General features: G+C 56.7%; 1 protein-coding gene across 1 annotated transcript; it reads right to left on the bottom strand.

Annotated features, from left to right (window-relative positions):
- Position 1: 1 nt before the first annotated feature.
- On the bottom strand, positions 2-27,780 carry PRR12 (proline rich 12). Its single transcript, XM_012754456.2, has 14 exons — positions 27,220-27,780; positions 25,517-25,629; positions 24,326-24,487; positions 20,943-24,244; positions 19,771-20,437; positions 18,125-18,561; positions 9,929-10,045; positions 9,553-9,686; positions 8,863-9,341; positions 4,521-4,646; positions 4,239-4,336; positions 2,788-2,934; positions 2,611-2,706; positions 2-966 (listed from the first exon to the last, which is right to left on the bottom strand). Exons 1-14 carry the CDS (start codon positions 27,303-27,305, stop codon positions 820-822), a joined length of 6,111 nt encoding a protein of 2,036 aa, XP_012609910.2. The 5' UTR covers positions 27,306-27,780; the 3' UTR covers positions 2-819.
- Between the last annotated feature and the right edge of the window lie 162 nt (positions 27,781-27,942).

The raw sequence follows: 27,942 nt of genomic DNA, 5'->3' as shown, positions 1-27,942 counted from the left end.
GTAAAGTGTTTGCCGTTGGGTTTTCGTTTGGCTGGTTGTGTGTACACAGTGTATACAAGTTGAGTTGTACAGAAGCCCAAGAAAGAGCGAGAGACAAAGAGTGGTGGGAGTGGGGAATCGGGGGGCCGAGAGGGGGGAAGGCCGAGAGGAGACCGATAAAAAATAGAACCACATCCAGACGACAATGGGGGGGCCATGGGGAGGGGACAGACACAGACAAATCGCCGTAGAAAAGGAGTGGGGGAGCAGAGAGCGGGGACCCTTCTCCCCCCTCTACCTCCCCAGCCCCTACCCCAGGTATGTACAATAAATAAGATTAAAAATAATTAACAAGATGCGTTTTCCCCCTCCCACCCGACGCCGAATGCCCTGGGGAGGGAATGGCCTTTAGCAAATCTTGGCCTAATGGGGGGACTTGGGGGAGAGGGGGGCCCCAGCTCTCTGAAGCTGCCCCGCCCCCCTCAACCATAGACTTTTCCTATACATTATGTACAACGTGAAGGGGGCGGGGCTGTGGCCGTGGGGGGTTGGGCAAGGGGAGAGGGAAACCGTTACTAAATAGACATTTATACATATATATAAATAATTTCTCTGTACACCGAACAGTGGGAGGAATGGGGAAGGGGTAGAGGGGGACTGGGAAAGGGGGGGAGTCGGACTTTGAACCCTGCCCTGGGGGGGCAGCATGGACACACCCTGACCAAAGACACCCCCCACTTTCACCGGCGATGGAGCCCAGGGATTAGCTCCTGAGGACACAGTTCTGTCCCAATTCTCGGTTCATGGAGGAGGCGCTCCCCACCCCCGGCTGGGGTAGGGTCACCCACAGCGGCTGTGGGCCTGTGCTTGGGCCAGCAGGTCGCTGAAGGAGTCAAAGAGCTGTTCCAGCCACGGCTGGTTCCGCATGCACTGCTGGACCACCTCCTCCTGGCCCAGGTCCTCGGCACCGCCCTCGATGGCCAGGGTCTGCAGGGGTTAAACACGGAGCTACAGAGGGTGCGACACCAGCCTCTAGGGAGGGAGTAGGGGCTGGGGGCCCGGACCCTTGGGTCTGAGGGAGGAGGGGCAGGTGGCTGAGACCCCTGGGTCTGAGGGAGGAGGGACTGGGGGTCTGGACTCCTCCTGGGTCTGAGGGCGGAGGAGCTGAGAGTCTGGACCCCTGGGTCTGAGGGAGGAGGGGCTGGGGGTCTGGACTCCTGGGTCTGAGGGAGGAGGGGCTGGGGGTCTGGACTCCTGGGTCTGAGGGAGGAGGAGCTGGGGGTCTGGACTCCTGGGTCTGAGGGAGGAGGGGCTGGGGGTCTGGACTCCTGGGTCTGAGGGAGGAGGGGCTGGGGGTCTGGACTCCTGGGTCTGAGGGAGGAGGGGCTGGGGGTCTGGACTCCTGGGTCTGAGGGAGGAGGGGCTGGGGGCTTGGACCCCTGGGTCTGAGGGAGGAGGGGCTGGGGGTCTGGACTCCTGGGTCTGAGGGAGGAGGAGCTGGGGGTCTGGACTCCTGGGTCTGAGGGAGGAGGGGCTGGGGGCTTGGACCCCTGGGTCTGAGGGAGGAGGGGCTGGGGGTCTGGACTCCTGGGTCTGAGGGAGGAGGGGCTGGGGGTCTGGACTCCTGGGTCTGAGGGAGGAGGGGCTGGGGGTCTGGACCCCTGGGTCTGAGGGAGGAGGAGCTGGGGGTCTGGACTCCTGGGTCTGAGGGAGGAGGGGCTGGGGGCTTGGACCCCTGGGTCTGAGGGAGGAGGGGCTGGGGGTCTGGACTCCTGGGTCTGAGGGAGGAGGGGCTGGGGGTCTGGACTCCTGGGTCTGAGGGAGGAGGGGCTGGGGGTCTGGACCCCTGGGTCTGAGGGAGGAGGGGCTGGGGGTCTGGACTCCTGGGTCTGAGGGAGGAGGGGCTGGGGGCTTGGACCCCTGGGTCTGAGGGAGGAGGGGCTGGGGGCTTGGACCCCTGGGTCTGAGGGAGGAGGAGCTGGGGGTCTGGACCCCTGGGTCTGAGGGAGGAGGGGCTGGGGGCTTGGACCCCTGGGTCTGAGGGAGGAGGGGCTGGGGGTCTGGACTCCTGGGTCTGAGGGAGGAGGGGCTGGGGGCTTGGACCCCTGGGTCTGAGGGAGGAGGAGCAGGTGGCTGAGACCCCTGGGTCTGAGGGAGCAGGGGCTGGGGGTCTAGACTCCTCCTGGGTCTGAGGGAGGAGGAGCTGGCGCTGAGACCCCTAGGTCTGAGGGAGGAGGGGCTGGGGCTGAGACCCCTGGGTCTGAGGGAGGAGGGGCTGGGGCTGAGACCCCCGGGTCTGAGGGAGGAGGGGCTGGGGCTGAGACCCCCGGGTCTGAGGGAGGAGGGGCTGGGGACAGGACCCTGGGTCTAAGGGAGGAGGGGCTGGGGGACAGGACCCCCTGGGTCTCGGGAAGAGGGGCTAGGGTCCAGACCCCTGGGTCTGAGGGAGGAGGGGCTGGGACCCCCAGGTCTGAGGTAAGAGGGGCTGGGGGTCTGAGGCAAGAAGAGCTGGGGGGCCTGGACCCCTGGGACTTAGGGAGGAGGGGCTGGACTTGGCCTCCTGGGTCCTGAGAAGAGGTCACGCGGGTTGGAATCCCAGGGTGATGGGTGCTGCAGGGGTGGGGTGCTCACCTGGTCCCGGCAGCGCAGGAAGGTGTGGTACTTATAGTGGTGGAGTGAATGGTAGAGCGTGTAGTATCCCGACTTCTCCAGCTCCACTTTGAACTCCTGGGCGCATGGAGTAGAGATGCTTCAGCCCCTCTGGCCCAGCGCTGGGCAGCCCGCCCCCCACCCCGGCACGGCCCCCACCTGGGCTCGGACCACGCTCCTCTTGAGCTTGCTGAGCGTCTTGCGGTTGTAGGGTTCCCCGGCCGGCCGCAGCCGCACGGCCCCCTCCTCGGGGGAGCCCTCCCCACTCTGCTCCACCTGCAGCTGTGGGAACGTGTGCAGGGCGTCCTGTGGGAAGCCAACGGGTCAGCAGGACACCTCCCTGGACCCAAACACCCCAAACTAAACATACAGATCCCTGGTCATCAGGTGCCTCAGTTTCCCTCGGGCTACAGATCAGGAGAGACACTTCAGAGTCTTGGTCTCCTCAAAGGACAGAGGAGTGTGGGCCTGTTTGCTGGCCCTTACACCATGCTTTCTGGCCTGGCACAGGATTCTAAGAGACATCAGGTTCTACCCAGAATTCTCAGCACCAGCCAAACTTTTATCCCAGAATTCTCAGCACCAGCCTAAAATCCTACCCAAAATTCTAATAGTCACTTAAAATTCCACCCTAAAATGCTTACTGCCATTCAACCCCAGAATTATAATACCAGACTAACAACCCATAGTTCTCAGACCTCCCCTAATATTGAGGATTCTGAACCCCAGCATAACAAGCCATCCTAGAATTTGTAGACTAGACTCAAAACCTCCAGTGTTTTCAGAATCTAATTCTATCTAGAGTTTTCCAACCCATTGAATAGTCTATCCCAACATTTTCAGAGTCAACATAACATTCTATCTTAGGATTCTCATTGCCAGTTGAACAATCCATCCCAGAATTTTCAGTCATTCTAACAACCCACCCAGAATTCTGAGTGAAGCTAACATTTTACCCGGAATTCTCAGAACCACACTAACCTTTCACCTCCTATTTTCTGAGCCAGACTAACATCTCTGCAGCCATCTCCGTGCCAGCCTCAAATCTATTCCAGAAGTCTCAGAAAACATTCCCAAAGCCAGACTGACATTCTCAGAATCCTGAGTGTCCCTAACATTCTATCCCTAGATCCTCAGTGTGAGACTAACCTCCCAACCAGAATCCTCAGAGTCAGATTAACACTGTATCAGAACCCTGGACCATTCCAGAAAGAAAATCATATAGGTGCCTTAAAACTGAAGTCTGGAATCCGAGAGCCTGCGTCATGTCAGCAAGGAAGCCACAAGGACGCGCTGTCCCACCGTGAGCCTGGGGGCAGGCCCTGGTCTACACCTGCCTCCAGACTCATATGCAGAACTGGGCTCTGCTGGGCCTTCCCAGCTGCCCCTGCGCCATGCCGAGGCCCACAGCCCCCCTCTACCTGGGCCTTCAGAGCTGCGGGGACCAGAGACCTCCTCCCCACAGTCCTGACCTCCACTTTCCTCCCAGCCGAACCCAGGCCAATGATCCCCTCTCAGTGATCCCTCTACCACGGCAGCTGCCATGGACAGGTCATCTCCATGCCTGCCCCGGCTCCAGACACTCCCCGTCCCAGCCGCCCCCCAAGCACCTGCAGGGCTGGGCTCAGTGACAGCCGCTTCAGGACTTTCTTCTTGTGCTCATTCAGGAGGCCGTCTATCTTCCGCATGGGCGGGAGGTACAGCTCATCTGAAAGACAACGGTGGGGTGTCAGAAGAGCCATAGCCCCACAGCACACCAGGGCCAAGGAGGAGGGGTCAGGGAGCCTGGGTTCCTAGATGCCCTCCCCACTCAGACCCGGGAGTCAGGGCCAATAGCTTCCTCTTGCCTCAGACCCAGGCGTCCAGCCCCTCCCCCCAGGCTGACAGCTCACCATGCGTGTCCTCCAGGGCCTGGATCATGTCTGGGTCGAGTGCTGTGCTCACCAACATCTCTACGTAGCTCCGGTACATCTCCCGCATGGCCCGGGTCTTTAGGAGCCGCCCAGGCACTGCCCGCTCTGCAAGAAAAATAGGATGTGAACTCGTTATTCTAACTTCCTCTAAGACCACCTGCATCAGACCCTGTTCAAAACAGGAGAGAAAGCCCTGCTCTCCAGGAAGTCCAAGTCCACTGAGCAAGACTGACAGGCAAGCACCAATGCAACGTGTCCTCAGGACAGAATAGCAGGCACTGCAAGGAGCTCACAGCAGGCATCGGAATCAGCCTGGGAGGTCAGGGAAGGCTTGCTCAAGGTCACAGGAAAGCTGAGTCTTGAATGATAGGAAAGAACCTTCTGGGGCAAGGGACTTTGTTTGCCTTCTAACTCAGTGTGGCTTCAATTAAGTAGCAGCAGAGTTGGTTTCTAAAACAGTGAATCAAGGCCTGGCGTGGTGGCTCACGCCAGTAATCCTAGCACTCTGGGAGGCCGAGGCGGGTGGATTGCTCGAGGTCAGGAGTTCGAAACCAGCCTGAGTGAGACCCTGTCTCTACTAAAAATAGAAAGAAATTAATTGACCAACTAATATATATATATATATAATTAGCCGGGCATGGTGGCGCATGCCTGTAGTCCCAGCTACTCAGGAGGCTGAGGCAGGAGGCTCACTTTAGCCCAGGAGTTTGAGGTTGCTGTGAGCTAGGGTGATGCCACGGCACTCACTCTAGCCTGGGCAACAGAGTGAGACTCTGTCTCAAAAAAATAAAAAAATAAATAAAAACAGTAAATCGAGTCAGACAGATTAGATCCTAAGAGGCAAGGCTAATGGAGGTGACTGGTGCTGGGACCACACATGTTGGTGCAGGCCAGACCATACAGGGCCTCCAACATGAGGCAGAAATGTCAGGGACTCTTTCCGGTGGTCACTAGGGAGCTGAGAGCAGAGGAGAGACAAGTGTAGAAAAGTCCACTCTGATGCCAAGTAGGGAACGGCTTGGATGGATGAGACCGGAGGCCAAGAAAATAGACCAAGTAGCAAAGGATGGAGCTGGCGCAGGGCTGTAGGACAGGATACTGGGCCAGGGACAGAAGAAGAGGCTCAGCTGGCCTAGTGACTGGGTGGCCAGAGGGGCTGTCTCTAAGACAGGGAAGCCAGGATAAGGAACTCAGTGGGATTTGGGGGTATTGGGGAGGTCTGTGGGTGACCACGGGGACGAACAAGGCGTGGGCTCACTGGAACGTTGTAGGAACCTGCCAACCCAGAAGTGTTGACTGAGAAGCAACAAAGCCACTAAATGGAACATTTTAAATAGGTGGATTGTATTGTATTTGAATCAGATCAATAAACCTCCCTTAAAAAAAAAAAAGAAAGAAAACTGAGGGCAAGAAAGGAAAAGACCTGGGAATCTGGGCCTTTAGTAAACTTCCTCTCTTGTCCCACAGTCACCTGGCCGAGCTTTAACTGCTTCCACCTGGCCTGACTTCTGGGCCAAGCACAGTTACCAAGTTAGAAGACTACATTTCCCAGGCTCCCTTGCAGCTAGGGATGACCATGTGACCAAGTTCTGGCCAATGGGATATGAGAAGACAGGACGTAGGACAAACTTTGCTTGCCCTTGTGTCCTTTCCTACTGGCAAGACTGCAGGTGTGGAGCTGCTGAGCTGCCTCTGACCATGTGTCAGAGGACACAGCAACACGGGGGACAGCTGATCAACAAGAGGAAAGGAAATGGAGACCCTGGAAAATCTTAAAAAAGAGCCTGTTACTTTACACAAATCTCTTGCCTACATCGGGGCTTTGAAGGAAAGAGAATTCCACATCTCTCATTTGACTTGCTATATTTCCAGTCTCTGTTAAAACAGCGACCCCAGCACTATAGCTAAGAGTGTGTGGCCTTGGGCATGTCACATCACTTCTCAGTGCCTCAGTTTCCTCATCTTTTTTTTTTTTTTTTGAGACAGAGTCTTGCTTTGTTGCCCAGGCTAGAGTGAGTGCCGTGGCATCAGCCTAGCTCACAGCAACCTCAAACTCCTGGGCTTAAGCAATCCTGCTGCCTCAGCCTCCCGAATAGCTGGGACTACAGATATGCACAACTATGCCCAGCTAATTTTTTCTATATATATTAGTTAGCCAATTAATTTCTTTCTATTTATAGAAGAGACGGGGGTCTCGCTCTCGCTCAGGCTGGTTTCAAACTCCTGACCTTGAGTAATACGCCCACTTCGGCCGCCCAGAGTGCTAGGATTACAGGCGTGAGCCACCGCGCCTGGCCTCCTCATTTTAAAATGGGGATAAATCTATAGCATCTACCTCCCAGGGATTTTTGTTTTTTTTGACAGGGTCTCACTGTGTTGCCCAGGCTAGAGTGCAGTGGCATCGTCACAGCTCACAGTAGCTAGGACTATATGTGTGTGCCACTGTGCCTGGCTAATTTTTTTTTTTTTTTTGTAGAGATGAGGTCTCACTATGTTGCCCAGACTGTCTCAAACTCCCAGCCTCTACCATGGAGTACTATTCAGCTCTAAGAAACAACGGTGATATAGCACATCTTATATTTTCCTGGTTAGAGCTGGAACCCATACTACTAAGTGAAGTATCCCAAGAATGGAAAAACAAGCACCAGATATATTCTCCAGCAAACTGGTATTAACTGAGTAGCACCTAAGTGGACACATAGGTACTACAGTAATAGGGTATTGGGCAGGTGGGAGGGGGGAGGGGGCGGGTATATACATACATAATGAGTGAGATGTGCACCATCTGGGGGATGGTCATGATGGAGACTCAGACTTGTGGGGGGAGGGGGGAAATGGGCATTTATTGAAACCTTAAAATCTGTACCCCCATAATATGCCGAAATAAAACAAACAAACAAAAAAAAACCCTCCCAGTCTCTTCCTGCCTCGGCCTCTCAAAGTGCTAGGATTACAGGAGTGAGCCACAGCACCCAGCCTTCCCAGGGTTTATGTCAAGATAAAGTAAGCCAATGAGTAAATGCTTAAAATAATACCAGGCACAGGGTAAACACTCAATAAAAGTTAGCTGTTACTTTAAATTTACATATTGTGGGCTGGGCGCAGTGGCTCATGCCTGTGATCCTAGCACTCTGGGAGGCTAAGAGGATCTCTTGAGGTTAGGAGTTCCAGACCAGCCTGATCAAGAGTGAGACCCCATCTCTACTAAAAACAGAAAAAAATTAGCCGGGCATGGTGACGCATGCCTCTGGTCCCAGCTCCTCGGGAGGCTGAGGCAGGAGGATGGCTTGAGCCCAGGAATTTGAGGTTGCTGTGAGCTAGGCTGACGACACAGCACTCACTCTAGCCTGAGCAACAAAATGAGACAGAGTGAAGCTCTGCCTCAGAAGGAAAAAAAAACATTTACAAATGTGTATGTATACTTATTTTTTGTAACTGTTACTGTCCTAACAAACCAGGAACATTCTAAGCTCTGGACACACAGCAGTGCACTAGGCAGACATGGAGCTCAAAGCAAGCACTCTCCTATCGGTTTGTCTATAATTAACCCATTTTATAGTCACAAAGACGTTATATCCCTTTCTCAGGGTCACCCGGCAAGTAACAGCAAGTCACAGCACCATCATTAGGCCTCCAAGATAGACACCAGTCCCACATCTTCCTCAAAACCTGCTTTTTTTCTTTTTGTTTTTGAGACCGAGTCTCACTCTGTTGCCTGGGCTAGAGTGTCGTGGTGTCAGCCTAGCTCACAGCAACCTCAAACTCCTGGGCTCAAGCGATCCTCCTGCTTCAGCCTCCTGAGTAGCTGGGACTACAGGCATGCGCCACCATGCCTGGCTAATTTTTTCTATATATTTTTAGTTGGTCAATTAATTTCTTTCTATTTATAGAAGAGACGGGGTCTCGCTCTTGCTCAGGCTGGTTTCGAACTCCTGACCTTGAGCGATCTGCCCACCTCAGCCTCCCAAAACCTGCCTTTTTTGAGGCGAGAGTGGAGCATTGAAGAACAGTCTGAGGCACCACTGGCCACATTCCCATGCTGGGAGGACATCCAAGATGGGCCGTGCAGCACTCTCTGCCTGCCTCAGTTTCCTCATCTGTATGTGAGGATAATAACAGTATCCCTGCCTAAGCCTTGTGCAAATTAAGCACGTGAAATTAAGCAGTTAGGTGACCATTAGCTATTGCTGTTATTTGTAACTTACTGTTACTGTTTTGCTGGGGCTACCTGGAAGCTTCTGGATAGCCCCTACCCGTGCCTCCTTCCGAAGGCTCAAGTCACCTCCCCAACCTCCCACGCACCCCCTGCCGAGGGCCTCACCGTCCTCACTGGGAGCTCCAGGGGATGAATCCGAGTCTGAGGAGCTGCCTGGTGGGCCCCCGCCGGCCGGGGCGTTGCCTGCTGCCTCCTTCAGCCACTTCTTCCTCTTCTTAGGGGGCGGCTCAGCCTTCACCTTGGTGGGCCGGGCCTTGGGCAGCCGGGAAGTGGCAGGCTGTCCGGTGGCAAGGCTCCGCTCGGGCCGTGTCTGCCGCCCGCTGCTGCCTCGCTCGCCCCGCAGCGGCCGCTCCCCACGTACCACTCTCTCCTTCTCCTTGTCCTTGTCCTTCTCGACAGGCCGAGGTAGGGACGGCTTCTCAGGGGCAGGGGGCTCGGGCACAGGCGTCTCGGGCATCTGCTCTGGGGGCTTCTCAGATGGCGTCTTCTCAGGGGTCTCAGGCTTGGGAGGGGGCGCCGGGGCCTTGGGCGGAGGGGCAGAGCTGCCCCCGGCAGATGCGGGGTTCTTGGCCTGCCCCGAGCGTCTGGAAGGAACGGAGACGGGACTGCAGTCACAGCCCCCGAGAAACCCCGTCTTCTCCCTGGGTCTCCCCCGCTCAGTATCCTAAGCAAGGAAACAGCTTCCCTCACGCTCTGCGCTCCTCTCTCTGGGTCTCTGTCCCCTCCCCTCGCAGGTTCCATCTCCGTGCCCCTGGCCCTGGCATGCCACCTGTCCCTTGTCCCCGTGGCAGGTACCTGACTGGCGCCGGAGGCCGGTGCCAGGGTTTCCGGGCACAGACCCTCACGTAATCCTTCTTGTTGACGTTTTCTAGGAACTTTACATAGAGGCGCTGGTACCGGTTTTTCGCATCCCCAAAGTACCCCAAATACTATGGAAGGAAAGAGGCACATGAGGAAGTTCTTCACGCACCCCCAGCCAGGCAGCCCAACACCCAAGCTTCCCACCCTGTTCTGGGCCACCACGGCAGCCACCCGGAGCCTGCCAGGAGCTGGGGACCCCCTTCCAGAAGTACTTTTGAACAAAAGTGAGTCAGAGCCATGTGAGGGGAACCCCGGCTTCTAGACACCCCTCGCTAGAAGTCCCCCATCCCCGTTCCCCCTGCAGGCTTACGTTACTGGTGGCACAAAACTGCCTCTGGCCATCCTTGATCTCTGGAGTGAATTTCTGCAGAAGAGCCTTCTGGACTCGCCAGATGGGTGGGGGCTCCCGCCCCGTCTGCAACGCCAGCTGGGGAGGAGGGGTGCAGCAAGGCCGGCAGGGTCAGCCCCCATTCCTGCACCTCTCACCCCTCATCCCTGGCCCTTGGTTCCCCTTAGAGAAAAGGCACAGTCGTTAACCAGCCTCAACCATCTGTTGCCAAGTATCTTTCACCCATCATGTCCTCAGCCCTGGGTGTAGCTCGAACCTGGTCCTGTCCTGCTCCTGCCCACCCAGTAGCCTTGATCAGCCTGCTCCTTCTCGTGCCACAGGGTTTGAGTGATTGTCACTTCACAGTGTGATAGTCCAAAGCTTCCTGTGTGACTCAGAATAATGACAATCCTTGAACACCCACCCACCATGTGCCAGATACCATGCTGGACACTGGGGTACGGTGGTGAACAAGACCCACTGCTGTGGGCTGAATGTTTGTGTCCCCCCCTCCCCAAAATTCACAGGTTGAAACCTAATAACCAGGGTGACAGCATTAGGAGGTGGGGCCTTTGGGAGGTGATTAGGTCACGAGGACAAAGCACTCCTGAATGGGATTAGTAGCCTTAAGAAAGAGGCCTCAGAGAGCTACCTCACCCCTTCGGGCACAGTGAGAAGGTGCCACCTAAGGAACAGGCCCTCACCAGACACGGAATCTGTTGGCACCTTTATCTTGGACTTCCCAGCCTCCAGAACTGCAAGAAACAAAGTTCTGTTGTTTAAAAGTCATGCAGTCTATGGTAATCTAGTGGCACAGCAGCCCAAAGGGACTAAGATACCAACAGAGCCTTTTATAGGACCTTCTTTATAGAGATAAGGAGACAGCAAATTAACAAAACAGGGCAAGTTTGTGGCTTCTGCCAAGAATAGACAGGTGACAGGTTACCTGGGACCATCTCCCCAGCTGGGAGAACACAGTGCCCATCTCTGCACCCCCACACGGTGAGACACCCATCATTACCCCGCAGTTTGTATGTGTCCCCACTGAGCACCAGGAACCGACCGACATGAGTTAGACTCAGTGTGAGTTAGACCTTGGGGAGGGAAGGCAACAGCAGAGCAGCCAGACGGGGGCACAAAAAGGAAGAGCACAAGTGATAAAAGTGTTCCTTCCAACTCCCCAGACACTGTGGAAGCCTAGAGGAGGGACTTCAAATGCAATCTGAATCCAAGAGTGCTTCCTGGAAGAGGTGACAGACTCTGAGAAGAGTTCCTAGAAGGAACATGTCTTTAAGTGGGGTCTAGAGGAGAGCAACTGACAGGATAAATAAAGAATAAGAACACAGTGGAAATGTACACTGAATGTTGTGACAACCCAGAGAAGCATGATGGGACAATCCCTGTGTTCAAAGAATCCACAGTCAACTAATCAACAGGATTCAGAGAATAACACCAATTGATTGGTCACAGCTGCCTTGAGTGACCAATAACACCAATTGATTAGTCATGGCTGCCATGCTCAGCAGTAGCAAGTGCTGGGATTGATTAGTGATGTCTGTCACAGGCATCAGCTGTAACACCAGGGCCTGCATGCCAGGTATTCGCTGTCTACTCTTGGTTTTGGGCAAACTGCTTTCACATCCACAATTTTTAGTGACTCTAGAATCAGCCAGGGCTGAAGTCTCGTACGAAGCTGAGGGAGGATAAGACAAGGTGCCCTGATCCCAGTCCTTTAGTCCACGTTACCACACAGTTTCCCATCCTCCTTCCTGGTGACCTCAGGGGCCAGGTCAGAGCGGCACAAGGGTGGAAAAGTCTATTTCAGGGCACATCCTGCCATGCTCCAAAACCTTCCAGGGCTCCAAATGCACACAACTCAGCCTGGTAGACAGACTTTGCCTCAGTTTCCTCTTCCTTCTCTTGTGCCCTGCCCAAGAGGATATTCCAGCCCCCACACAGCTCAGCAGACAAGTCCCAGACTTGCTGGGCCCAGCTTCTGCTCACACAGGTGCCTTCTCCCATTCGATCTCAACATGATACCCCCCTTTCTAGTTCTCAGAAGCCTTTGAGGAAGCCACCAGAGCACCTCCCAATCAGAGGAGATGCTTCTCCTTGGTCCCCTCCCACTCCCCATCTGCTTCCTCTGAGGAACCTGCTGACTCTCTAGCCGGGGTCCGGCCCCTCTGGCTCACACATCCTAACGGGCCTGGTGCCTTCCCCCCAGTGGCTCTTCTAGGATCCCCACCCTGCTCTTAGTCATCTGGCCTGACCCCTGGCATCATCCTCACCCATTTCCCAATCAGGGCCAGTCAGTCCCCAAGCCCTGCCCTTCCTGCCTCTCCTCATGCCAATCAAGTCACTGGCCACACCCACTGGCAGTTACCAGGAAAGCCTTGAAATCACAGCCCCTACTCAATGGAAGCCATGGCTGCTTGGCGGAGATCTGACCATGGCAGTCAACCCACAGGCAAATCACTGACCCTATCTTGGCCCCAAATGCTGAGCAGGACCAATCAGATTCTCTCCTGACAATCTGATCTGTGACAAGCTAAGACGCATGGCATAAGCAGCAGTGAGGTAAGCCAGTGACCCAAAAGCACCCAGGTGTGGTACTGAGAAAGCTGCAAGGTCCCATTAAAGGGGGAGTCAGTCACAGGACAGAGGCTGTGGACAGACTGGGCCTGAACAACACCCCAGTCACCGCCCTGTCCCCTAACAGTGCTCACAGCCTAACGTCTTCGATAGCACCCACCAATCTCATCATAGTGTCCGAAGTCTGACATTACCTGGCCTCTGCTCACCTTCCCAGCCTCAGTACTCACCGTCCAGCCACTCAACGCCTTGCATCCCTGCACATCACAAACATGCCAGGCTTTCCCTCACCACAGGGCCTTTGCACAGGCTGTTCCCTCTGCCTGGACTGCCCCACCCACACCCTTCTCCACCCAATAAACTCTTACACATGCTGAATCCTCACAATCCTGAGAACTGAGAGTTAATACTACCATTGTCATCTTACATAAATGGAAAAGCTCATGTACAGGGTGGGCTAGTCCTACACTGTCCAATTTGACAGTTCCTTCCCACATGTGGCTCTTGAGCACTTGAAATGTGGCTGCTCCAACCAATATGCACTACAAGTGTAAAACATACGCTGGATTTTGAATATTTAGTACACAAAAAGGGATATAAAATGTCTTATTAGCTTTCTGTCTTAATAATACCTTAATTTTAAAACATTGTTGGCCGGGCGCAGTGGCTCCCGCCTGTAATCCTAGCACTCTGGGAGGCTGAGGCAGGTGGATTGCTTGAGATCAGGAGTTCAAAACCAGCCTGAGCAAGAGCAAGACCCTGTCTCTACTACAAATAGAAAGAAATTAATTAGCCAACTAATATATATTGAAAAAATTAGCCAAGCATGGCGGCGCATGCCTGTAGTCCCAGCTACTTGGGAGGCTGAGGCGGAAGGATTGCTTGAGCCCAGGAGATTGAGGTTGCTGTGAGCTAGGCTGACGCCATGGCACTCACTCTAGCCTGGGCAACAAAGCGAGACTCTGTCTCAATAAATAAATAAGTAAATAAAACGTTATTAGTAATTTTTCTATACTGATTATACATTGAAATGATATTTTAGATATCTCGGTCAAATATAACACTAATTTCATCTGTCTTTTTACTTTTTACAAATGCGAGATTGAGAAAGGTTAAAAAAATCACACCTATAGCTCAGGTGATATTTCTATTGGATTGTTATTGTTCTGGAATAAACAATTGCCTACAGCTTGTTTTTTTGTTTGTTTGTTTTTGAGACAGGGTCTCACTCTATTGCCCTGGGTAGAGTGCAGTAGTATCATCACAGCTCACTGTAACCCCAAAACTCCTGGGCTCAAGGGATCCTCCTGCCACAGCCTCCTGAGTAGTTGGAACTACAGGTATGTGCCACAACGCCTGGCCAATTTTTTCTATTTTTGGTAGAGACAGTGTTTCGCCCTTGTCCAGGCTGGTCTCTAACTCCTGATCTCAAGCAACCCTCCCACCTTGGCCTCCCAGAGTGGAGGATCACAGGTATGAGCCACCACACCCAGCCTTCTGTCTGTTTTTATAGGGTCTTTGAGCTAAGAGTGGTTTGTCTCTTTCTTTGTTTTCTTTTTGAGACTGCGTCTCACTCTATTGCCCAGGCTAGAGTGCACTGGTGTCATCATAACTCACTGCAACCTCCAACTCCTGGACTCAAGAGATCCTCCTGTCTCAGCCTCCCAAGTAGCTGGGTCTACAGGCTCCAGACACAACACTCAGATAATTTTCCTATTTTTTTAGTAAAGACAGAGTCTCACCATGTTGCTCAGGCTGGTCTTGAACTCCTGGCCTCAAGCGATCCTCCCACCTCAACTTCCCAGAGTACTAGGATTGCTAGGATTACAGGCGTGAGCCACTGAGCCCAGCTGATTTCTACATTTTTATAGGATGGTCCAAAGAAAAAAGACCAGCAACAAAAACTATGAGACAGAAACCATCTGTGGTCTGTAAAAGCTGGAAATGCTATCTGGCCCTTTACAGAAAAAGTTTGCCAAGTCCCGTACCAAAGACTGGCCCAAGTTCGCTATGAGGCATAACGGAAGCAAATGTTTACAGATGGCACAGAAGGTGCCACCCACCGCTAGAGAACGGGGCATGTCATAATGAGAGAGTCTTCAGTCTCTCAATGAGAGAGTTTTACAGTCGAGGAAACTGAGGCTTAAGAAGGCTTGACACCAGCCCAGCTCAGAAGTGCCCAAGATTCGAGCCACTCAGTTAACATCAAAGTTGTGCCCTTAACCACGCCACCAACTAGCCCCGTCTCCAGGCCCATGAATGAACAAGTCCTCGGTGTCTGCCCGAGTGGCTCGAGGCTGTGTGTCCCCCATTATAACACACACTCCAGTTGTATTTTAAGCATCTGAGTCCTCGCCTGGCCCCTTCCCCTGTCCCATGCCAGCTGGGAGGTGGTGTCAGATGGCCCTGGCTCCAATCCCAGCTCAGCACCTGCCAGGAAATAGACTTCCTCTCTCTGAATGTGAACTTCCCCGTCTGTAAAATGGGGATGGCTGAGGTCCCTGCCCCAGAGCCCTGTTCATCTGACCCAGTGCTGAGAGCCCGGCGGCAATGAGCTGCTGTCACTGGCAGAGCTGGGTGTGGATCCGAGGGCCAAAGCCTGGGACAGCTACTTTACCTCAGTTTCCTTCCCTGGAAAATGGGGTTAATAACCCTACTGGGAAGGCTTTTACCCCTCTGAGCCTCAGTTTCCTTCTCTGAAAAATAGAATTAGTAGTCCCCATGATGAAGGAGGATTATAAAGATAATACTTAGAGATGGACAGTGGCAACAGCTGTACAACAATGTGAATGTCCATAATGCCACTGAATCGTACACTTGAAAGTGGTTAAGGCCAGGCACGGTGGCTCAGGGCTGGAATCCCAGCAGTTTGGGAGGCTGAGGCAGGAGGATCGCTTGAGGCTGGGAGTTTGAGACAAAACTGAGCAACAGAGTGAGATCCCGTCTCTACAAACGATAAAAGAAAATTGCTAGGCATGGTGGCTCATGCCCATAGTGCCAATAAAATTTTATTTACGGCCGGGCGCGGTGGCTCACGCCTGTAATCCTAGCTCTCTGGGAGGCCGAGGCGGGCAGATTGCTCAAGGTCAGGAGTTCAAAACCAGCCTGAGCAAGAGCGAGACCCCGTCTCTACTATAAATAGAAATAAATTAATTGGTCAACTGATATGTATATAAAAAATTAGCCGGGTATGGTGGCGCATGCCTGTAGTCCCAGCTACTCGGGAGGCTGAGGCAGAAGGATCGCTCGAGCCCAGGAGTGTGAGGTTGCTGTGAGCTAGGCTGACGCCACGGCACTCACTCTAGCCTGGACAACAAAGCGAGACTCTGTCTCAAAAAAAAACAAAACAAAACAAAAAAAAAAATTTTATTTACAAAAGCAGTGGGATTGGGCCCAGGGGCCGTGGTTTTGCTACTCTTGACTCCAGAGGCTGAGGCAAGAGGATCACTTGAGCCCAAGAGTTCAAGGTTACAGTGAGCTATGTTCGCACAACTGCACTCCAGCCCAGGCAACAGAGTGATACTCAGTCTCTTTAAAAAAGAAAACACACAGGCCAGGCGCGGTGGCTCACGCCTGTAATCCTAGCACTCTGGGAGGCCGAGGCGAATGGATTGCTCGAGGTCAGGAGTTCGAAACCAGCCTGAGCAAGAGCTGATGCCATGGCACTCACTCTAGCCTAGGCAACAAAGCAAGACTGTCTCAAAAAAAAAAAAAAAAGAAAGAAAATACACAAAATTCTGTGACGTGTCTAAAGTCCTGTCCCTCAGGTGGTAGCAGACATTTGTGTCACTGCTGTCTGTTTGACATCTTCCTCACCAGTCCTGTGTGGATGATCAAACCCGCCTTAGAAATCATTTAGATAAAATGTAATAACATATACAGTGCTAAGGGGGTGAGTATGACCATGGGGATGCCAGAGCACAGGCCAGGGAGGGACATCCCAGTCACCAGAGACTGGGAACATTACAGGGCTGGGTGATAAGGCCATGGATATTCATTCCAGCATTTTGCTTTATAAATATAACTTACATATCTTTTATGAGAGTTCTGTTGTATGTATTGAAATAGTGTTAAAAAGATACTAAGGTATGAGGATATGCTTTCTGGGATGCGTGAGGTGGGGTGCGGGGAGGTGACGGTGCTGGCAGCTGGGTAATGGGTACACACAGCTCCTTATTCTATTTCCTCTACTTTTCCCACAATAGAAGCGATTAGAAAAAAAACCAGGAAAAAATACATTAAGTTCACCTCAGTAAACACACAAATGAACAAAGTGTATTAAGAGTTATTACCCTTATAATTAATTCATTCCGCAATTTGCCATCTATATTTCAGAAGAAACACTCAAGATTATATCAAATGTGACAATAAGGGCCACAGTCTCTGGGAGGCCAAGACGGGCGGATTGCTCGAGGTCAGGAGTTCGAAACCAGCCTGAGCGAGACCCCATCTCTACTAAACATAGGAAGAAATTAATTGACCAACTAAAAATATATATAGAAAAAATTAGCTGGGCATGGTGGCGCATGCCTGTAGTCCCAGCTACTCGGGAGGCTGAGGCAGGAGGATTGCTTGAGCCCAGGAGATTGAGGTTGCTGTGAGCTAGGCTGACTCCACAGCACTCACTCTAGCCTGGGCAACAAAGTGAGACTCTGTCTCAAAAAAAAAAAAAAAATAAGGGCCACAGTCAATGACAGCAATTGATATGGAGAATGGCCTTAGCCTTCGGTGCCACCATCGGGGTGACAATGGCTTGCTAACCCACCCATCACCTACTCTGCCTCATGCCCTCTGCAAAGCACCATGCACTATCTGATGTCACCTACCCTTGTCAAGCACCTATTGCATTCATTCTCCGATCCAACTCTATCTGTAGAGGTTGGCAAACTCTTCTTGTAATGGGCCAGACAGGAAATGTACCCCATTCCCATTTCCCCTATGGGGAAACCAGCCGGAGATGGTACGTAAATGAATGAGCAAGGCTATGTGCCAATAAAATTTTATTTACAAAAACAAGCAGCAGGCTGGATTTGGCCCAGGGACGGTGGTTTGCCAACCCCTGGAGCAGAATAACTGGACGCCGTGAACAGGCTGGTCTATATAAAGCACAGAAGCTAGGCCTGCCACGAGGTACACGCTTCCGAACGATTAGCTACACTTACGGGTTCCACGTATGCGTGCCCGTGAGGACGCCAGGCCAGCGCCTCCCACGTCCTGCGCTCCAGCACCAATTGCAGCGTGGTCTGTGTCTGCTATACTGGAAGCTCCCTAAAACCAGGGCCTCATCTGCTTTGAGCACTACTGTACCCCTAGAACCCCCAGCAGTGTATCTGCAACAAACGTTCTCAACCGACGTGCACAGGTGACACAAACGCATATGCAAATAACACCCAGCGGTCGCCTGTCCAAATGTTCCCACTGGCCACGTCCTACTGTGCATCCCAGACAGGCCCAGCGAGTCTGTCTCAGCCATTACTGTATCTGCAGCCCCCAACACAGGCCTTGTCATCCAGCAGGCGCTTAATAAATGCTCGAGTAGCCAAATCCAAGGAGCCCAGCTTTTGGACGAGGCTGGGTGGGACTCACCTTGAGGGAAGGGATGTCCTCGGCACGGATGACGAACTCGTCCCGCTCCCGGAAGATGCCCTCTCCGCCACTCTCGCCGGCTTCCTCGTCCGTCTCCCCACACACGGCTGCCGTCTCCTGCTTCTTGGCCAGGTGCAGAGGCCGGGCATCGGGCGGCTCAGGGTCCTCGGGGGACGGGGCGGCGGGCTCCTCAGGAGGGGCAGCTGGCGGGGCGGCGGCTGGTGGGGGTGGCGGGGGTGGAGGTGAGGGCAGGGCTGGTGGAGGTGGCGGTGGAGGAGGTGGTGGTGGTGGTGGAGGTGGCGGCGGCGAGCTGGGCACAGGGGCCACCAGCGGTGGCGGTGAGGGCAGGGCTGGCGGTGGCGGAGGCGGAGGCGGAGGCTGAGGAGTCGGGGCGGGAGGTGGGGAGGGTGGGGGCTTCTCTTCCAGTAGCGGGGGCTCTGGGGGAGAGAGGCAAGTCAGGCCTGGATGCCATTCACCACCCCTGGCACCTTCCCTCTTGTCCTTAAAGGTCCCTTCCTGTGCCAAGAGCTCCTTTCAGCCCCCAGTGGCTCTGCTGCCACATCAAAGTCCGTCCCTGAGACCCTTCCCTGCTCCAGCAGCTATCTGGAGTCTCTAAGCCTCATCTCTTCAGCCCTAACACGTCTCTTTGTGGCCTCGAAGCCCTTGCGCGGCTCATAACTCTTCCTGCTGCTCCTCCCACCCCGAAGTCATCCCTCCCTGCCGACCTCCCCTTCCCTTGTCCACCCGAGTCCTTCCCTGTCCTGTCCTCAGCCTGCTCCACTAAGAGCCTCAGGGATTTTTTTAGCACCCCCCTCGAACTCCCTGATCCCTGAAGTTGCTACTTCTCCATCCCTGTGGCCTCAGCCATGGCCCTTCCCTACCCATCAAAGGCTCTCTCACCCCAGCCTTCTCTCCCACTCCACGCCCCCAGCACCCTGACTGGAGCCCCCCAGCTTTTCCCAGCTTTTCCTTGAAGCCTCCATTCAGCCCCATCCCTCCTTACCTCACTCCTCATTCCCCAGCTTTCTACACCCCCCTAAAGACCTCTCCATTCCCCAAGACCCTTCTGAGCCCCTCTCCAAACCCCCACCCTCATGCTCCCTCCCATGCCTCTACTTCCCCTATTAACACCCCTTAAACTTTGGCCAAAACCTGTTTCAGACCAGAACACCACCCAGCCAATGCCGCACCCCCAGCCTTCCCCTCCCACCCTGCTGCGAGACCCATACCCCTCCCCAAGTCTCTCTCCGCCCCGCAGACACCTTCCTGTCCCTACTGCATGTCACATCGCTGACTCCTTACAGACCTCTCAGGCCCCACATTCCCACCAGTTTCAGAACCTCTCTCAGTACTTCTCACCCACCCGATTGCTAACACCTGCCCTGTCTCCCTGCCTTCTCCAGAGCCCACCCTGGGGCCCCTCCAAGCCCCACTTAACTAAACCTCTGGGCAAATCAGAAAAAGATGGGCCTTCCTCACAACACTTGTTAGCCCTCAATCAGGAAATTTCCTTTAGAAACACACAAGTCTATATCATCTACATAAGCAGGCTCCCTTAAACAGTGTGTAACCTGCACAACTGTATCTAGCGACCATGATAAACCCAAAACCCTGCCCCGCTCCCCGACAACCTTCCCAGAGCTCACCGGGCGTGCCATTGCTGTTGGCACTGGGGAGTCCCGGGAGAGGGGGTGGCCCTGGGACTGCAGCTGTGGCGGCCAAGGGCGGCCCATCCGGGGTGGGAGTGTCCTTAGGCCCAGCGAGGGGTGGGTCATCAAGGGCAGAGATGGCCGAGGAGATGCTCTCCTGTAGGTCCCGGTTCTTGGCGACGGAGTCCTCCTCGTCCGAGGAGAAGGAGGGCAGCGTCTCGAGGTTCCGCTTCAGCTCCTCGTCCAGCCGCTTGCAGGGCGACGGGCAGCCCAGCCCCAGCCCCTCGCTCTCTGCAGCCTCCAGCGCGCCCCCCAGCCCGAAGGCGCCGGTAGGAGGCGGGTGTGGCACAGCAGGGGCGGCGGGGGGCTGGGGCTGCAGGCCTCGGGCTGGCACCGAGGGTGGCACGCTCTTGGGCGGGCTGAGCGGGGGCGTCAGGCCCGCCTGGTAGAGCGGCGGGTGGCGCTTGCCTGACTTGAGGAAGTCCAAGAAGGAGGCCATGAAACCCGACTTCATCTCTGGCTGCTTCTCCTCCACCTCCTTGATCTTGGCCTCGATCTTCTCCCGCGTCAGGCTGGAGTCCAGGCTGTTGTGGTCAGCACCCGACACCGCCTCGCCTGCGGAGACTCCCAGACCCTCGCCAGCCTTGGGCACAGACAGCTTGATCTAGATATGGGGCGGCGGCGAGTGAGAGCCCACGCCCCCAGCACCCTCCCTACTTAAGACCCAAAAGTCCAAACTCCCAGATGCTCAGCCCGTGAGACCTAGAACTCAAACCTACAGATCCCTTCTCTTAGATTCCAGAATGACAGGACCTGAGTTCCTCTCTCCGAAGACAAGGAACTTAGACCCTGTGACCTGTCTTTGCTTACAGCCCTGTTCAGGTCCCCAGGCCCGCCTCCTAGAAGACCCAGGCACATAGGGTCCCTGGTTGCCCAACCTTTAGGATGTAGAAGCCAAAAACCTAGGCCCGGTCCCTGGCTTCCTCCGGCAGAGTTTTAATTCTTAGATGGGTGACGCTGGAACTCCAAGCCCAACCTCATCTCCTCACAGGCTTTAGGAGAGTAAACCTTATCTCGCCGCCCCCAAAATACCCAAGTGCGCCCCCAATCCTTTCTTTTCTGTAGCTTTCAGGCATTAGGTCCCAGCCTGAAGACCCAGTCCCCCTTACCTTGAGTGGCTTCAGGGGCTCCATCCGAGTGCCCCCTGCCTCTTCAGCCTTCCTGCCCCGACCTCGGCCCCGGCCCCGGGGTTTCTTGGCTGCGTCCGTGGGCGTGGAGGCCGAGGCTGGCCCTGCAGTGGGGACCTCCAGCGGGCGGATCCGAGGCCTCCCCCGGGGCCGGGGGGGACCGTCTCGCTTTGCCTTGGTGGGCTTGCGGCCTCGGCGCCGGGGTCCATCAGGGCCCGGGTTGGGTGGGCAGAAGTCGATGTCCCCCAGCGGAGAAAGGGCTGGGCGGGAACGGCAGCTGGACACCAGGTCCGGCAGGCGCCGGGGGTTGAGGCGGATGTCAGCAGGCACATCGGCCTTGTCCTCGTCCGCCTCGAATTCGTACTCCTGCGCGTACAGCTTCTTGGGCGTCTGGAAGGGCGGGTCGCGGCGCCGCAGCAGGTGGAAGGAGGACGTCTTGAGCAGCTTCTTTGGCTTGGTAGAGCAGAAGATGGGCGAGGTCAGGCCGCCCTTGGGCTCGGAGGCTGGCGGCGGTGGCGGTGGGGGAGGCGGGGGCGGCGGGGCCGCCTGGTGGGGCCCGCTCTGAATCAGGCCCAGCGGCTCAGCGTTGACTGTAGAGGGCAGCTCGGGGGGCTTGTTTGGGTCCAGGCCCAGGCCCGGTGTCGCGGGCCCGGCTCCAGATGCCCGGCCAGGGCAGTAGGGCCCGTAGGGATCATAGGCAGGGGGGCCTGGAGGTGGCCCAGTGCCCGCCTTGGGATCACCCTCGTCCTCGGGTGGCCCGGCCTTGCTGTAGTCGTCCGCCGCCCCGCCGCCGAACATCTCCTCCATCGTGGGGAAGAAGCTGCGCTCCTCATCTTGGAGCAAGGAATCCGGGAAGCAGATGGATGTCAGCGGTACAAAACGGGGGGCCTTGGTACCTTGTGGGCTGGGGCTGCGGTAGGCGCCCGCAGGATCCTTGCCCTCTGAGTTAGGTGGGCCCACGGCCCCGTCACCAGGCCCCGGGGGCAGCGGCTCCAGAGCCCCGAGCAATTCCTGCATGGCGCCTGGGGGCTCCAGGCTCTCCTCCGGTCGCAGGCGGGGGCTGGGGGCCGCAGGCTCCAGGCCATGGCTACGGAGGTGGGCCTCGAGCTGCAGGGGCATGGGTGGTGGAGGTGGGGGCGGCGGTGGGGGCGGCTGGGGTGCCCCATCACGGGTGGCTGGCTCAAGGAGGTGGACGCCGACTTTGGGGGCGCTGGGAGAGGGGCTGGGGGCGTGGCTGAGAACAGAGGGGAGCAGCTGGGGGGGAGGTGGAGGCAGCACCAGCGGGAGGTCAGGGCCTCCAGCCTCCAGGAGGAGGCCATGGGGGTTGGGCTGGGTGGACTGGGCAGAGGGAGGTGGGGGTGGTGGGCTCTTCTGCAAGAAGGCTCCCAGCTCCTTGGCACCTGCCCCGTAGTGGACAACTGAGGTGGCCAGCCCCTCTGGGGTCTCACCACCCCGTTCTGGCCCTTTCTTCTTCTCTTTCAGCCTTCCCAGGCCCAGCTCAAGTGCTGCCGTGGCACCCTCGTCCAGGCTGGCACTGGTGCGGATGACACTTTGCAGGTGATACCTCTGGGGGTCTTCCTTGGCCAACTCGTAGGGTGTGCCTGGCGGTCCCCCGGCCCCGCCACTCCCCCCAAGTCCCTTGGAGGCATCGGCTGCCCCATCCTCGCCCACCAAGCCATCTGCCCCTGAGGTCCGAGGGGGGCTGGGCGCCTGCAGGAGGTGCTGGATGAGGAACTCCTCATCCTCTGTGCGCTCAGCAGGTGGCCCGCCAGGGCCAGCCAGCAGCTCCGAGCCATCCCCCTTGCCCTTGTAGCCGCCTGCTCCAGATGCATAGCTGCCGGCTCCTGGAGGTGCCAGGAACGGGGCTGAGGCCAAGACTGAGCTCAGGTATTTGCCAGGGGCTCCTGGAGAACCGACTCCAGGAGGGCGGCCAGTGGCAGGCGGAGACTGGAGTGGGCGAATGATGTGAGAGGGGCTGGCCTCCCCACCGCCTCCCAGGGAGCTGGGTCCCCAGCCACCCCCATGGCCTGAGAGTGCTGGGGAATGGCCAGTACTATAGCTGAGTGAGGGGCTGGCTGTGGGCAGCCCCTGGGAATGGGCAGCTGGCCCTGGGTAGGGCTCACCCTGCACCCCATACAGCTGCCCCTGCAGCTGGTCCGGAGAGTAGCTCTGACAGGTGGCTAGGCCAGGAGGTGGGGGTCCACTGGGGGGCTGTGGCGGGCCCCCTGAGTAGCTGGGGCCTTTGCTCAAGTCCTGTGCTTGGCCCCCACCAAACCCTTGCCCGTAGGCCTGGGGTCCCAAAAGCCCTTGCGGCTGACCAGGGGAATAGGCCTGGCCCCCTGCCCCGCCAGCCCCAGAGGCCTTCCCAGTGGCGTAGGCTGCTGCTGGCCCTCCCAGGCTCTGGCATTTGGGTGTGGCGGTCGAACGGGGTGGTGGGGGCCTGGTGGCACCCCCCGCAGCTGCTCCATAACCACCTTTGCTAGTCTTATAACCAGGAGACTGAATGATGGGGCGGTAACCTCCGCCACCACCCCCAGCCCCACCTCCCCCAGTTGCCTCAGGGCCTGTGGCTCGGCCTGATGCCCCAGCTGTGGCTCCACTGGGACCAGCCTTGCTAGGCTCCCCAGCACCTGGGGAGGGCTCCCCACCGCCCAGGGGGCTGCAGGCCAGGTTGGCCCGATGGCCCATGGAGGGGTAGCTGCCTCCACAGCTCAGGTAGTGCTGGAGGGCATGGGCTGGTGGCGGAGGTGGCGGGGGCTGGGCACTGGCTGGCCGCTGGTAGTGCTTGATGACGGTGTCCTGGCGGGGCAGGGCCCGCTCAGGCGGTGGGCCTGGGGCAGTACCAGAGAAATTGTAAAGCTGTGGGGAGGACTGCTCAGCGGCAGCAGCGGAAGAGGAAGCCAGGAGATTGAACTGAGTTGGGAGGTGACGGGGAGGTGGTGGTGGGTCTGGGGGGCCAGGGCGGTAAGGGGGGGTCTGTGCTGGACCAAGACCAGCAGGCCCCAGAACACCACCCCCTGCCAGACGCTCGAAGCCCAACGAAGAGGGTACCGTGGGTGCCTGTGAGGGCTTCAGGTGTAGCACGTCATGAGGGGACAGGAGCCCATTAGCTGGAGGGCTGAATGGGGGGTCCTGGAGGCTGAGGGACGAGGGCACTGGGAAGGGGCGGCTGCCGAAAGAAGCCGGGTGCTGGTAGGCCGACAGGGCAGAGGAGGACGGGAAGGTGCTGGAACCCGGCAGGGCGCCCGAGATGAAGAGTTCCGTGGGGCCTGGCGTGTGCATGGCTGGAGGTGATGAACACTGGAGGTCAGAGGGGACCACAAGCCAGCCCCACCCTGCCCCTCCAGGTCTGATGCTGGGCTTACCTGTTTGCCAGGAAGGACTACGGAACTGGGAGAGGAGAGAGGAGGCGGAGGGGCCAGGCTGGGGCCCCCGAGACTCCAGGGCTGAGATGAGGTTCATGACGGAGGTGTCGGGCCCTGCTGAGCCTGCGTGGTGGAGGCCAGTGTCAAAGAGTCCAGAGAGGCCTAGCCAGGAATGGGGAGTAGAGTCAGCCAGGTGTGGGGCAGGGCAGGGTCAAGAGAGAAAGGGAAGAGGCCAAAGGCAAGGTGAGTAAGGGAAACAATTTGGGGAACAGAAAGGGGCCAATTCAAAGAGGAGAAAATAGGCAGAACCAGCTAACCAGACAGGATTGAGGGGAGCGAAGGGGGAAAGGTGAGGCAGGGAGGCAGGATGGGGGGGCCCTAATGACAAGGGCAGGAAATGGTTGTCTGAAGAGTAGAAAAATCCAGAAGTGAAGAGGTAGGAGCAAAAGGACAAGAGGCCTCAGTAAGAGCGGGTGGGGGTGGGGATTGGGGGAAACCACATGATTTGGGCAACTCCAGGCAGGAAGGATAAAGGATAGGACGACTGCAGCCACATAAGGACTAGAGGACAAGGCAAAATGAGTTGAGCCAAAGTGAAAGGATCCAAAAAAAAAAAAGGTGAGGAAAAAAGGGAAGGGTCCAATCAGGAGGGTTAAGGGTCAAAGGGGACAGCACCGTCTCATGGCTGATACTTCTAGGAAGGGGGAACCGGCAGCAAAGGAAGGGAACCAATTAGAAGCGTTAGAGGAAAGACCAAGGGGTAGAATAAGGCAGTGGGTGAATCTAAGGAAAAAGGGGGCAGGCCAAAGGATTGGAGCCAATCAGGAGAAAAGGAATCAGGAAGAAAGAATTCAGAGTTCCAAGGAGCCCAGAGGACAGAGCAAACCCAGAGAGAAAGGATTGGGGTGAGCTGGATAGAGACAGAAAAGCCTGGAAGAGAAGGTGGGATTTGGGGTCTGATGGGACAGGGCCAATTGGAGTGAAAGGGGCGGGGCCAGAGAAGGGGCAGACGAATCCGACGAGAAATTAAGCAGGGACCAGCAGCCTCAGAGGCAACCAATCAGAAGAGAGATAGCATGGGGCGGGCCACGACACACGACACGGCCAATTAGGAGGGGGTGGAACTTTCAGTAGCCAATCAGCTCCCTCTAAGGGAGGGCCAACCCAAGCAGGGCAGGATGGGGGGCGTACCTGCCGGGTGGTGGTTGGTGGCATAGCTTTGCAGTGGGTGGGGGGCTGCGTAGGCCTGGCGGTGTAGGATGTCCGTCTCAGGGTGTGAGGTCCTGGAGCTGCCATAGACCAAGCTGGGGGGAAGGGGAAGATGTCAGGGGGTTCTCCCAAGCTGCCCTCTGAGAAGGGAGCTCAGGAAATCCCCCGGGGAGTTAGGGGGAACCTTCCAGTTGACTGGGGGGTTATCCCGAGGAACACTGTACCCTAAAGGTGAGACAAGGGAATAGGGATGCCTAACTAAAGAGCCAGAGAAATGACCCCCACTCCAAGCCCCAATAAATAGAGCCCATACAGTCTCAATTTACAAACAGGCATGCACAGAGATGAGACAAACATACAGAACTGGGTACAAATCAGAGGAAGTATCTTGAGTGGCAAATGTGAAAGGAGTGGACCCTCCTGAGCCCTCACGTCACCCCTGCACCCTAGCTGCCCCCAACCCCAGCGCCGGTGACACAGACTGTGGGGCCAACTCTAGAAGTGCACATAGATGCCCCCTCTTCTGCAGACACGTGGGAACACACAGGCCCTGAACCTCATGGGGTGGTGCAAACCAAGTTGGGAGCAGGAGGCAGACTGTTCCCCAAATGGCAGTGGTGGGGGATGGGGAGGGGAAGGGAGAGGATAGGACCTGGGGAAAGTACCAAGTACAAGTGTGAACAAGAACACCGTCCATCCCTGGAGATTGAGGTTCAAATGCACGGGCCCATGCAAAGCCAGGTATGGGTGCAAACGAGTATACAACTCACCCAGGGGAAGAAAAGATACAGAGCGAAGAGTCCCACATGGAAAATCCTGGCACACTTGGGGTTATGCCCAGCCATGCTGGGAAACCCAGGTGTGTAGAGGGGGGAGGTGTTCAGGGGCAGGTGAAGTGTAAGGGCGCCACACAGATATGCAGCAGGAACGGGAAAGATTCACAGGTGAACACGCTGCCAGCCACGCACGCACAGGGCCCATGCTCACACAAACACACACCCGGGAAACATCCGACTCTTCCCATGCAACGGCCTCAATCCGTGGCCGAGATTCAAGAGGACAAACACTCCATTCCATGCCATCAACTAGGATTCTCTGCCTTTGCGGGTGGGGGAATTGAAGGGGGCGTGTCCCTGATGCCTGACCCCCCCTACACACACAGAACCCCAGCTTAGGAAGGGGGCGGGGCCCCATGCCCACTCTGCGCGCGGAATTTCTTGTGGGGGGGGCTCGTGGCGCGGCCTCGCGCAGTCCCGGAACAATAGAACCCGGGAGGGGGTGCGCGCCCCCCAAGCCTGCGTTCTAATTCTCCTTTCCTTCCCACGTTTGCAAGAGCAGAGGCTGGGGTGCGGGGGGGAGGGGTCAGCAAGCCGGGAATCCAAGGATGGGGGGAAGTCCAGGCCTTGCTTCGCCAGTCCCTCCCACCTTCCCAAGGCCTTCCCGTCCAAAATTGTTTTGCACCCCCCATTTTCCCGCTGCATTTCTCCCTTTGCATGCCGGAGCTGGCTTTGGCGGAGTTTGCAATTTGCAAACTGGGGCGGCGGCGTTGTTACAAACCTAGGAAGGCCGCTCCCTAGCAAGCCGGAGGGGAGTTTGCGATGCACGCGTCGCCAGGCGGGCCTGGCCGGGCTCGGCCGGGCCCCCACCCCTTGGCCCCTTTCTCCAAGCCACCCTCAGCTCCTTACCTAGCTTTCGCTGACCTCTCGTAACTCCATCCCGCCCCGGCGCCGAGCGGGTCCCCGAAGCCGGCGCTGGGGTAGTTCCTGTCCATGAATTGGCCGCGGTGGAAATTGGGGGGAGGGGGAGGGAGGGAGGGGAGGGAGGGGGCGCGCGCGCGCTCTCCTCCGCCGCCGCTCCCTCCGCTGCTGCTTTTCCCCCCCTTTTCTCTCTCTGTCTCTTTTTCTCTTTGCAGCCGCCGAAGGCCCGGGAAGGCCCCGGGCGGGGGAGGGAGGGGTCAGGGGCGGAGGGGCGGGCAAGGGAGGGGGTGCAGCCGCTGAGCCAAGGAGGGGGGAAGGGGGGTTCCCCCTGGAGGAGGGAAAGGGGGGAGGAGGGACCCCGCTGTCTCCGCCTTTGCCCCGGCTCTTGCAAGAGAGAGCGGGGGGCGCGCGCTCGGGAGGGGGCGTCCCGTGCGGCCCCGGGTGGGTGCAGGCGCTGGGTGCTCGCTCCCTCGCCGCCGCTGCCGCCGCCTCCTCCTCCTCTGCGCTCACGGTGCAGCCATCTTTGCACAAGGCGGCTGGGGGAGGGGGGAGGGGAAGGGGGGCGGGCGGCGGGGTGTCTGGCTGCGCTCCGCTTCCTCCCACAATCCCGTGCAAATGAAAAAAAAAAAAGAGAGAGAGGGAGAGAGAGACTGAGCGCTAGCAGGGCCTGGGGGTGTAGGGCGCAGCGTTTGCACAGAAAACCAGCTCCGA

Source organism: Microcebus murinus, chromosome 16, assembly GCF_040939455.1.
Source record: "Microcebus murinus isolate Inina chromosome 16, M.murinus_Inina_mat1.0, whole genome shotgun sequence".
Classification (NCBI taxonomy): domain Eukaryota; kingdom Metazoa; phylum Chordata; class Mammalia; order Primates; family Cheirogaleidae; genus Microcebus; species Microcebus murinus.
The sequence above is the reverse complement of the archived record's forward strand: the minus strand, read 5'-3'. Positions and strand labels throughout refer to the sequence as shown.

Bases quoted from the DNA above. Each gene is read 5' to 3' on its own strand.
- PRR12 (XM_012754456.2), bottom strand. From the start codon at position 27,305: ATGGACAGGAACTACCCCAGCGCCGGCTTCGGGGACCCGCTCGGCGCC. The intron at 4,647-8,862 runs GTGAGGCCCTCG...TTTTTCTTGCAG, and splicing joins TGGAGCTCCCAGTGAGGACG to AGCGGGCAGTGCCTGGGCGG. The intron at 2,935-4,238 runs GTGCTTGGGGGG...GGCTTCCCACAG, and splicing joins CACTGAGCCCAGCCCTGCAG to GACGCCCTGCACACGTTCCC.